General features: G+C 49.1%; 1 protein-coding gene across 1 annotated transcript in view; it reads left to right on the forward strand.

Annotated features, from left to right (window-relative positions):
- Positions 1 to 12,500, forward strand: part of kcp (kielin cysteine rich BMP regulator) — a gene marked incomplete at both ends in the record, with an annotated part of 29,197 nt that overhangs the window by 5,311 nt on the left and 11,386 nt on the right. The window contains 12 exon segments of the mRNA XM_080539569.1: positions 7,538 to 7,614; positions 7,884 to 7,977; positions 8,076 to 8,158; positions 8,515 to 8,611; positions 8,908 to 8,987; positions 9,122 to 9,207; positions 10,103 to 10,193; positions 10,460 to 10,559; positions 10,895 to 10,980; positions 11,130 to 11,223; positions 11,463 to 11,612; positions 11,845 to 11,951. Coding sequence (XP_080395695.1) covers positions 7,538 to 7,614; positions 7,884 to 7,977; positions 8,076 to 8,158; positions 8,515 to 8,611; positions 8,908 to 8,987; positions 9,122 to 9,207; positions 10,103 to 10,193; positions 10,460 to 10,559; positions 10,895 to 10,980; positions 11,130 to 11,223; positions 11,463 to 11,612; positions 11,845 to 11,951 — 1,145 coding nt within the window.

Below are 12,500 nucleotides of genomic sequence, written 5' to 3' on the forward strand. Positions count from 1 at the left end.
TGACAAACAGCTGACTCAGGTACCGCCTAGGCTAGAGAAGACCAGATCTAACTAGATGAGAATAGATTTAGACATTTAGACTAGAATAGTAGACTAGACTAGACTAGGTAAGACAGGGTTCCCACGGGTCCTTGAAATCCTTGAAAGTTTGTGAATTAGAGAAAATAAAAATCAAGGTCTTAAAAGTTTTTGAAACATTGAAAGTGCTTGAATTCCCCTCTCTCTCTCTAAAACAAAATATCTATATTAAAAAATGTTTTCCTTAGCTCGTCAACTAGTAAATAAGTTTCTGTATTGCTTAACTTGACACATATTTCACAATATATTGTTTTGCTGTGCTGTGGTAGAGAAGGCAAGATACTATCTAGTGTTCACACATTCAAGCCTCTCTTTTTAATTGTTGTCTGTGAGCGGATTGTTCCTATTATATAAATTCTCATCTAGATCTGTCTCAAACTATGCCGTGTTGGGTACTTGAATTTGAGCGAATTGAGTCTTGAAAGTCCTTGAAAGGTGCTTGAATTTGATGTTTCAGAAGGTGTGGGAACCCTGGTTAGAGCACATGACTAGACTATACTAAACTAGCTAGACTCTAACCCACGTTTAGGCCTGTACCTCTGCATGACAAACCTAGTAGTGTGTGAGTGTGAGTGTGTGTGTGTGTGTGCGTGTGTGAGTGTGTGTGTGTGTGTGTGTGTGTGTGTGCGCGTGTGCGCGTGTGTGTGTGCGTGTGTGCGTGTGCATGCGTGCGTGTGCATGTGTGTGTGTGTGTGTGTGTGTGTGTGTGCGTGTGTGCGTGCGCGCGTGTGTGTGTGTGTGTGTGTGTGTGTGTGTGTGTGTGTGTGCGTGTCTGGATCTGTGTAACCTGACTCTGCAATGTGCTGTTTTGAGTGGTAGTGTTTGTGATTTATCTGACAGGTGACAAACACACTTGAAAGGCTTGAGGTGGGTCACAACTCAAAAAGGTTTGGGACCATTTTTCTAGAGGTGTGTGTCAGCCGCGCTGGACGAGCTGTGTTGTGTGTTCTACCGACCGTAACGCTGTGTGTTGTAGAGCTTCTGTTAGATGTAGTCCTAGTAGTGTTTAGTGCACCGAGTCGTGACATTAGAATTATAAGGTTCTATCTCCATTTTTGTCAAAATTGAGTTTTTTACATAATCCGATCTATTAGGTGTTTATTAATGCCTGTGTGGTGTTATTTTGACATTTTTTTTAGTAATTCATAAAATACAAAGGTTCTATCTCACAAAACGTAATGGAATGTAAAAACTTTGACGCTCAATATCTCTGAACTACCCTAAACGGAGATAGAACCTTATCATTCTAAGCTCACGTAGTGCTAGTGTGTGTGCTGTGTCTCTCCAACTGCCAAATAATTCCAGAACGCTCACCACCTAGAATGCTAAGTGTTTTTTGTGGTATTTACTACTTAGCAGCACTACTTTGATTGTCTACAAAAGGAAGTATCATCATGTATGCGTTTGTGGTGAATAAAGTCAACTTTGTCACTCTAGACTAGATTGTCACTCTTGACAATTTGGGCGACTTTAGTTCACCCTCGGCACAAAAAACAGTCTTAGCACTGGTGGAGGCGCTAAGGGGCGTAATAATAATAATAACGTTTTATTTGTATAGTGCTTTTCCTGCAAACGTTGTAGCTCAAAGTGCTCAAATCATTATAATCCTAATTTAATTTTTTTAAATCATTTAAAGGCAATATTAAAAAGATGGGTTTTTATGAGTGCAACTGTATTTTTAAGGCCAGAGCTCTCAGTGCACCTGATGGCAAATTGCCAATAAGCCTGGATTTGGACTTTCATCCAGCTGAAAAATAGAGCCCCATAGCTGTCTGTGTGGTAGTGCTCACTGCTTGGCTAACTGTAGTAGTGCGCCCCACAGCAGTGGTGCTGTGCTGTTGTGTTTAGGTGACTAGGTAGTACTGTAGAACCAGTGTTGCCAGAGGGGATTGTTTTCCAGCCTAACCACAGTCTAATAGCCGCCCAGTGTGATCATAAGTATTCCAATTGGGCGGGAATACGCCCAATCTGGCAACACTGTGTAGAACTAGATAGACTTGCTGTGGTGGGTGGAAGGGAGGTTGAGGGGGGTGACGTAGGGTGAGTGGGGGTGAGGGAGGGGTAGGTGGTGTGATTGGGGATGAGGGAGGGTGAGTGGAGGGATGGAGGTTGAGTGAGTGGGGGTGAGGGAGGGTGAGGTGGTGTGATTGGGGGTGAGTGGGGGTGTGGGAGGGTGAGTGGAGGGATGGAGGTTGAGCGGGGGTGAGGGAGGGTGAGGTGGTGTGATTGGGGGTGAGTGTGGGTGAGGGAGGTTGAGAGGGTAAAGGAGGGTGAGGGAGGATGCTGTCGTGGTCAAGGGAGGGTAAGCGGCCCTGTGTGTGTCTAGGCGTGCTGGGAGCCCAGGCCAGGAGGCAGCTGCCAGGACCAGAAGGCCCCTCAGCGTCGCTGGTCTTTTAACCCCACCTCCGGCCTATGCGAGGACTTCCCCTACTGCACAGGAAACAGCACCAACAACTTCCTGTCTCTCGCCACCTGCCAGGAGCAGTGCATGATGGGAGCCTGCTGCTTCCGGCAGCCCAAACCGGGCCTTCCCATTGGCTACAACCTCCAGGGTTATAACACCTCTGACCTGGACAAGACGTTTGAGGAATACGATTCGGATCACCCCGGTTACGAGTTGGACGGGCTCCACGGCAACCTGAGCTTTAACCTGACCGGGTTGGACCGCGAAAGAGAGGTCGAGATCAAGAGAGAGAGAGAGAGGGAGAGAGAGAGAGAGCACGAAGGGTCGGACTGTTGCGAAACGGACGCCGCCTTCGCCTACACCTGCGAGCGCCTGTCTGTGAGGGAGTGTCAGGCCCGGGTGCGGGACCTCCAGAGAGAGGGGGAGGGGGTGAGTTTCTCCCCAGGGAAGAGGTGCTCCGAGGTGGGGTGCAGCGAGGGCTGCGGGTGCCTCTCTCATCACGACCCTCCCCGGAGGCACGGAGAGAGGTTCAGACAGGGGTGCGAGGAGTGTGTGTGTACGCACGCCGGCAAGGTGGAGTGTGTGTGTACGCACCTGACCCAGCGTAAAGAAATACGAGATCTCACGGAGAGAGAGAGCAGGCATTACCAACGTGCCATCAGGAGACTCTACAGCAGGCCAGGTACGACCATCACCCTATCCCTTAACCCTCTTATTTTGTGTTGTTTCAGTATTAAGAATGGAAAATGTATGTTTCTTTATTTATTTTGTGTTGTTTCAATATTAAGAATGGAAAATGATCAGTACTGTGGATACTGTAATGTATGTATTAATTAATGGATTATATAATTTAAGTATTATTCTTCTCACTTGGAAGTGACGGATAGGGGTAGGACATGATAGGCTTAGGCTTCATCCTACTCCCTTTCGAACAGTGAAACCTGTACTATTTGTTATTAGTTTTTATGATTTTTTTTTTTTTTAAATCATGTTCCTAATAAAGATTCATTCATTCATTCTCTCTGAAATGTTTAGACGAACACACCTCCAATGTTCTTTGTCAGATTCAGTTCACCTCGTCTATGTCACATATACACACTGGAAAAAAAGGCCTCTTTGGATTGATGGAAAGAACATTTTGACATCTGTTCCACATGATTGAAATGTGTTTCATCCACACATTTCAATACCGTGGAACCGGTGTACACAATTAGTTTATATAAATCCAAAGACCTTTTTTTGAAGTGCATGCGGTTGTTTACGGTTACGTTAACCTGTGTTTGTGTGTTTAGGCGTGTGGGAGGGCTTCGCCCGGCTGAGAGCAGAGTTCTCCCCCCAGGCCGGTAGCCACGCCTACTTCCTCCCCTGGCACCGCTACTTCCTGCGCCTGGTGGAGCGTGAGCTCCAGTCCATGTCGTCGTGCCAACTGGCCGTTCCCTATTTCGAATGGACGGTGGACTCTGGTTCCCTGGCCTCCTCTGCAGCCTGGGAGGCCGGTCTGTTCGGAGGGGACGGGGACCCGGGGTCAGGCTGTGTCCCCCACCACCCCTTCCAGGGCTGGGCCTCACGCGCCCGATGGTCCCCCTGTCTCAGACGCAGCTTCAACACCTCGGTCTCCTTCACTCATTCTTTTTTTTTTCTTTACATTCTTAACCTTTTTTTTTGAAGACTTTCAAATGTCATGTCAAATGAATGTTAAAGGTTTTAACTGCCTCCGTCTGGTCTCCACAGGTCTCCCTGCCAGACATGGTGGGCCTCCAGAGGGCGGTGAACCAGGGGGATTTCCTGCTGTTCTCCCAGACGCTGCAGGCCTTCTCTGGGGTCTTCCGGCTGTGGGTGGGGGGGCATATGGCCTCCCCGCTGGCGGCCTACGACCCCCTCTACCTCTCGCACGCTGCCTTCATGGACAAGCTCTGGACGCAGTGGCAGGAGAAGCACGGAGAAGGACAAGGAGAGACACCACACACTCCCGGAGACAACCAAGCCTGGTATCCGGCCCGGAAACACCACGTGAAGATGAAGCCGTTCGACGTCGCCCCCGGTGACGTGATGTCGTCGCAGCAGCAGCTGTGCGTGCTGTACGTCCCCATTACCCTCGGTGCGCCTTGTAACATGACGTCATCGTCACACACACCCACGCCCCAGCGGAAAAACAACAAGACAGACGACCACAACAGCTACGACCGACGCGGTTATGACAGGCACGGCTTTGACCACGGCGGTTTCGACCGCAGTGGCAGGGACCGGCACGGTTACGGCAGGAACGGTTTCGACCGTGACTACATCGACCGGAACGGATACGACGTCTCTGGCTACAACCGCTACGGGATCGACCGCTCCAACCTGACCTGGTTCGGGATGCGGTGGGACGGCCTGTTTATCCGAGAGGAGGAGGAGGAGGAGGAGGAGGAGAGAGAGAAGACAGAGGAGGAGAAAGAGGAAATGAGAGAGACGGAGAGGGAGAAGGAGCGAGGGGAGGAAAGAGACGTAGGGAGAGAGGAGATAAAAGAGGAGGCCATGTCAGAGCTCTTTAGAGACGGAGGTTACAGCATCTATGGGTTTGACCCGTTCGGTTTGGACCGGGCCAGCCTCGATGCTTTCGGGTTCCGGCCGGACGGTTACGATAAGGACTGCTGCAACTGGTTCTTCAACGGACCGCACTACCTACGATTCTACTTCCACACCCAGCAACAGCTGAGCTCCACCAATCCCCTCGCTCTTAACTGGATCACACGCACCTGTCCTCCAGTCACCATCCTTCCCCAGCACTGGCTCATGCAGGATTGGATGGCTCTCGACCCCGAGGAGAGCCATGCTCTGATTGGTCAGCTGCAGCGGGAGTGGGCGGGACAGAGGCAGTCTAATAGAGACCCCCCTCCCCTGGTGACGTCACTGAACGGCAGGGGGGTCTGGTTGCCCATCACCCCAGACCGCAGGTAAACATTGGTCCGATAGAGAAAGAATCCAGCCCATGAGCAGTCAAGTTAATTTATTGTAATCAATCTGTTTGTATGCGCTTGTTTGTCGTTTCATGGTATACTTTATTTTGAAACACCGTCTCTAGGTTTTGCTTTGAGCTGCACTGGTTTTCCGGCTGTCCCCTCGGCTCCGCCCCCGTGACCTGCCCCGACCTCTGCCGCAAAGCCCGTTGCCACGGCTACCCCGAGGCAGAGTGCCGTGTACGGAACTGCGGCTCCTGTTTCACCGAGTGGCTGGATCCAACCACCGGAGTTCATGTGATATGCCAGGACTGGTAACCATCGGTCACAAGTAGAGATGGTTAACATCAGATAGATGCTTCTTCTTCTTCATCATCAAACACCAACGCCTTACAGCCTCACAGCCTTATAGCCATCCAGTAACGACCACCACGATTGGCTGGTGAACCACAAGATCTGGAACAACGGTGGATATCACCCCGAGAGGACCGCAGGGTCACAGAAGCACCTCCTGGGAAAAGGGGAAGAGGACAAAAAAAAGAGAGAAAAAAATGAGAGATGAACTGAGATATTCCTACTGTCCATTTGCCTGGATCCCGCTGTATCAGTTTCCATCGGGAAACTTTTCTGTGTGGGATGAATAAGCCAGCCAATGAAATGTTAGCTCTCACACTGTAATAGCATAAAGGACTAAATGTCCATTCATCTTATGAATGGCTCCCTTAGAGTGCTGTGTTACTGTATAATTAAACACGCTCCAGAGAAGTGAGTGTCTCCAGAGAAATGGGTGTCATCTGATATGACTGGATACACACACATGCACCGTGTGTGTACACACACATGCACACACACACACACACACACACTTCCACAGCACCCCATTATCGCCTCCCCTGCCCGGTATATGCGGAACGGGGCTCTGTTCTGTCATGTTCACTATGGAAACAATCCTGTCGGAATGTAAACATGTCATGGTGCCTTCACTCACTCTGTGTCTTGTTCATCCCCCCTTCTTCTTCTCTCTCTCTCTCTCTCTCTCTCTCTCTCTCTCTCTCTCTCTCTCTGTCTGTTTCTCTGTCTGTTTCTCTCCCACTCTCTTTGTCTCCTCTCTGTCTCCACGCCCATCCCTCCCCCCCTCCTAATTGTTTCTGCATGTGTTGTTTTGTTACACGACTCTGATGGCACCCAGAAGATACACACTCACACACACACTCACACAGAGACAAACACTTTGATCTCTTGTATGCTTGGTTGACTGGCGGAAATGCCTGGGTTTGACTGCTGGCAAAGTGGGCAGCCTCACTAACCTCTCACACAATTATTAGTCCTTCACACACACACACACACACACACACACACACACACACACACACACACACACAGACTGCTGTCTGGATCTTCATTAAAGGCATCGTTAATTCAAATGTATTGTTAGTGTTCAGCATGTTCTTTCGGAGGGTCTATCCCTTTAAAAGATTATATATCCCTTTAAAAGTCTTGTTATGATCATTGCTCAGATTATATTAAGTGTGATGTGGGAGTTATGGGGTTCCCCAGAGGATGACCTGTTCTGACAATCCCCCACCTCCCCTCTCTCTCTCTCTTTTTTTTTTTTATGGACTCACCGGTGTAGTCTCTCACTCTAGTGAAAGGCTGCAGGCACTTCTATTTATGGTCACACATAGAAAAAAAGTGTGTGTATGTGTGTGTGTGTGTGTGTGTGTGTGTATGTGTGTGTGTGTGTGTGTGTGTGTGTGTGCGTGATGAGCATGTTGTTCTATCATTACTGGTGGGAGATGAAAACCAGATGTTCTCTCCCACTGACCTGAAGAGCAGGAGAGAGAGAACGGGAAGAAAGAAAGGGAGAATGAGAGAAAGGGGGAATGAGAGAAAGGGGGAATGTGACACGAGAGGGAAGGAGGAGGGGGGAGCGGAAGTAACACAATCACAGTTCTCTCCTCTTCTTCTATTTCAATGTTTGCTGGACAGTTAGCGCTGCCACACACACACACACACACACACACACACACACAAACACACACATACACACACAAACACACACATATTTAACTCTCTCATACTCTCTCTCTATCTTCCTCTCTCTCTCTCTCTCTAGGGTGTGGTGGGTTGGATGGTCATCCCCACAACACCTCCCTCAACACCATCGATGGTTGTCAGATCTGCAACTGCAAGGTGAGTACATCCACCACACACACACACACACACACACACACACACACACACACACACACACACAGTCGCATTCACATAAGCATGTTGTCCACAGCTGAAATAAAAGCATCTTCTTTTTTTTTCTGTCTGTCCTGTCTGTCTCTCTCTCTCTCTCTCTCTCTCTCTCTCTCTCTCTCTCTCTCTCTCTCTCTCTCTCTCTCTCTCTCTCTCTCTATCTCTCTCTCTCTCTCTCTATCTCTCTCTCTCTCTCTTTCTCTGGGGGGTAACAGGATGGCAGTATGGTGTGCTCCCCCCCTCCCTGTCCTTCCCTGGGCTGTTCAGAGCAGGAGACCGTCCCTGGAGAATGTTGCCCCCGCTGCAAGGGTTGGTACACACACGCGCACACACACACACACACACACACACACACACACACTCACAATAGATGTATTGTGGTTGACACAGCCATGTTCATAACATAGGCTGCGTCCATACCGGTGTCCGTTACGACCACAGAGGTACCTGGAGACCAACGGAGAGCCCCTGCAGTATCTGCACATGTCTGGTGAGTCTCTCTTTCTGTTTCCCCGCCCCCCCCCTCCCCTTCCCCCTCTCTCTGTCTCTCTCATGACCGTCTGACCATCTCCCCATGTGAGGTGTCTGAACATGTAGATGTGTTCTGTTTGTAATCCTCAGTGTAAACAGTGTGTGTGAGGTATGTGCTAGTATGGATGTTGGTAGTGGACCCTCGGCATTGCTGCAGGCCTGCTTCACGTCATCCACACCGTGTCTTCTCTCTCTCTCTCTCTCTCTCTCTCTCTCTCTCTCTCTCTCTCTCTCTCTCTCTCTCTCTCTCTCTCTCTGTCTCTCTCTCCCTCTCTGTCTCTCTCTCTCTCTCTCTCTCTGTCTCTCTCTGGACAGGAGGGTCGTGTTCGCTGTAAGAATGAGAGGTGTCCCTCCCCTCACTGTAAGAACCCTTCCTCCCCCCCACCCAATGCCTGCTGCCCTGTCTGCCACGGTGAGTATGTGTGTGTGTCCGTCATATGACACCTCAGCTTCAGCTTCAATACGTTGTAAAGATCCCATTCAAAAGTCATTTCTCCCATCGGGGGGGAAAGGTCATCTGAAGATAGGGGCAGAATTCATGTTTCCCCCCCGTCCCCTGTGTGTGTGTGTGTGTGTGTGTGTGTGTGTGTGTGTGTGTGTGTGTGTGTGTGTGTGTAACACAGAGACAGCGTGTGTTATGGTATGTTTCAGGCTGTGTGTTGTGTTTCAGGGTGTGTGTTGTGTTTCAGTGTGTGTGTTGTGTTTCAGGGTGTGGGCTGAATGGTCACGACTTCCTCAACGGAACTCCGGTCCCCAGTGGAGACCGCTGCCAAGAGTGTGTGTGTGTGGTAAGACATGACTCTGTCAGAGCTGTGTTTGTGCGTTTGTGTGTTTGTGTCTTTCTGTCGATGCATCGATATACAACACGTGTGTGTGTGTTTATGTATGTTCTGTGTGTTTCTGTCCCTCTCTCTCCCCTTAGAATGGAGACATAGTTTGCTCGCCCCACCACTGCCCCGCCCTTTCTTGCCCAAACCCTGTCCGTCGCCCGGGGGACTGTTGCCCAAGGTAACTGACTAGTATCCAGTCAAGTCAATGGACCTATCGCTAAGCCACGCCCCAAAATAGAAATTGTCCAATCATATCACAGCAAAAATCACGACAGGCAGAATACTCGGACAAACAACTCGCTAATATCTGATGGTGAAAAGCTTTTAGACTAAATATGTCATGTCTATTACTTACTTGTAAAATCAGAAATCAGAAATTTGCCAACTCCCGCCATTGTAAGTCATTGAATGTCATTCAGTCACGGTCGGTCAGTCAGTCACTGTCAGTGAAGCGCTGTTTGTTTGTCTGAGTTGTCAAAGGGGGCGTGGCTTAGTGATAGGTCCATTGTCTATCACCACTAGTCTATGACCCTGCTTCACCCGACTTTTCCTGAACCCAGTGGTTCTCAGTAGATGCTGACAGAAATGGTGACAGTGACACCTAGTGGTACAGGACGACACTGCTGCATGTGAGCGTGCTGGCTGTGTGTGGAAGTGTCCGAAGCAGGGGAGGTACCAGTCAGAGGACGGGCTCATTATAATGCATGGCATGCAATCAAGAATGGTGTCAAACTCATGGGTTCAATATGTGTTTGATGCCATTCCTCATTCCTCATTCCGTTTCATCCATTCATTCATAATTAAGCACTTTGACCTGAAACGTTTGCAGGAAAAGTGCTATACAAATAAAAGTTATTATTATTATTATTATTATTATTATTATTATTATTTCCATGACAATCAGCCCGTCCTCCAATGACCACCTCCGCCAGCCTCCACTGTTGAAGAGAGGGTCAGTATACTGCCAGAAAGGACTAGAATGTCATGTTTTCTAAACACATTCGCCATGTGTGTGTCTGTGTGTGTGTGTGTGTGTGTGTGTGTGTGTGTTTGTGTGTGTTCCTGACCCGTAGGTGTGAGCAGTGTGAGTATGACACCCAGGTGTTTGTGGACGGACAACAGTTCCTCTCCAGATCAGATCCCTGCCTCAGCTGCCACTGCTCTGTGAGTATGGACCCTGTGTGTGTGTGTGTGTGTGTGTGTACGTGTGTGTGTGTGTGTGTGTGTGTGTATGTGTGTGTGTGTGTGTGTGTGTGTGTGTGTGTGTGTGTGTGTGCATGTGCGTGCATGTGCGTGCGTGTGTGCATGTGCGTGCTAAGTGCACGCGTGTGTGTCAGTGTGTGTGTGTGTGTGTGTGTGTGTGTGTGTGTGTGTGTGCGTGTGCATGTGTGTGTGTTTGTGCTTTATTTGTTTGTGTTTGTTTCTGCCAGGCTGGTGAGGTGTCATGTGAACGCATGGATGAGTCGTGCCCGAATCTGCGCTGTAGCCACCCAGCCAGGCCCAGGGGAACGTGCTGCCCCACTTGTGACAGTGAGTAGACTGTAGGCTGTGGCGCAGGAGGTAGAGCCGGCGTCTAACGATCACAAGGTTGGCAGATCGGCGGCTCGAGCCCCGGCTGGCCACATGTCGAAGTGTCCTTGGGCAAGACACTGAACCCCATGGTAGCTTGCTGCCATTGGTGTGTGAACTGTGAATGTGTGTGTGAATGGGTGAATGAGAGGCCATTGTAAAGCGCTTTGGAATAAGGCACTATATAAGTGCAGTCCATTTACCATTAGACCCTCAGCGCCTGTGTGTACATGACTGTACGTGCATATGTGTGTTTCTCAGTGAACATCTCTGTGCGTGTGTGTGTGTGTTTGCAGTGTGTGAGTACGAGAGGAGAGTGTATGCTGATGGGAAGGCCTTTAACCCTGCGGGGAGTGGACCCTGCCTCCAGTGCAGCTGTAAGGTGGGTCCGAACACACACACACACACACACACACACACACTCACACACACACGCACACACACACACCTGCTATGAAATGTATGAATACACACACTCACGCACACGCACCCACAATTTACAAGTTGACATGTCATATGTGTGTGTTTCAGAGGGGGAGCGTGAGGTGCCATGAGGAGAGGTGTGGTCCGGTCCAGTGCTCCAACCCCATCATAGACCCTCAGCTCTGCTGCCCTATCTGCAAGGGTACCACACTCACACACACACACACACACACACACACACACACACACACAGAGTATACACACAGAGTATACTCTCACATACACATACCTCTGTATATATATACTCTGTGTATACACTGTATACTAGTAAACTATATGGATGTATACTAGTAAACTATATGGATTTATACTAGTAAACTGCTGTCCATGGAGTGACTGTTCCTATCCTCCTGTCCGTCCCCCCCCCCCGTCCCCCCCCAGTGTGTGTGTTGGAGGGGTTGGAGTATGAGGAGGGGTCTCAGTGGCAGCCTGACCTACCCTGCTCTAGGTGCTCCTGTGTGAACGGAGAGACCGTGTGTCGACATACACAATGCCCCCCTATCACCTGCCAACACCCCACCAAGACCAGCGGTAAGAGTGTGTGTGTGTGTGTGTGCGTGTGTGTGTGTTTGTGTGTGTGTGTGTGTGTGTGTGTGTGCCTGTGTGTATGTGTGTGTGTCTGTGCGTGTGTGCGTGTGTGTGTGTGTGTGTGTGTGTTCTGTGTGAACTGTATTGTGTACTATGAGGAATAACCCTGTCCCTCTTTCACTCTGTCTCTCTTGCTGTGTGTCTGTCTCCCCCCCCCTCCTCTCTCTCTCTCTAGGTTCCTGCTGTGCTGGGTGTGAGAGCTGTACCTTCAACCAGCGTATCTATAGCAACGGACAGACCTTCATACACCCCGACCAACCCTGCCACTTCTGTACCTGCCTGGTGAGAGAGCAGATCTGAGAGGACTGGATAGGTTCCATGTAGTCTTTGAGGGCAAGGAGGATCCATTACAGTATTGCTAAAACCTATCCAGTGTATCACTCACTTCTCTCTTTTCTTCAGAGACATTTTAGGGCTGCAGATGAGGCTGTGTTTGGTAGCATTTGTCATTATCAGACACAAACACTGAGTCAGGGACCACTTTTTTTCTTTTTATTGAGAGTGAGGTAGAGATTACAGATATACAAAAAATACTTTTCAAGTTTTTCTTGTTTGTTTGTTTGTTTTAACCCATCCCCTCCCCCCTCACCCCACCAAATCCCAAGTGGTGCATCCCAGGATAGAGGGTATAAATAAATACAAATAAATAAATAATAAGAATAACAGTGGTGATAGGTAGTGAAGACAGTAGACAGGTATAAATAAGTAAACAAAGAAATAAAGAAAAATAAAGTGCAATTCGTTTCTAAGTGAGGATAAATGAAATTGTGTTGGGCTATGATATCATATTATGTCATCACTCAGCATCCAGCCCAGGGACCACATTTGACT

The sequence above is a fragment of the Nansenia antarctica genome (genome assembly GCF_963989245.1).
Source record: "Nansenia antarctica genome assembly, chromosome: 9".
Lineage (NCBI taxonomy): Eukaryota > Metazoa > Chordata > Actinopteri > Argentiniformes > Microstomatidae > Nansenia > Nansenia antarctica.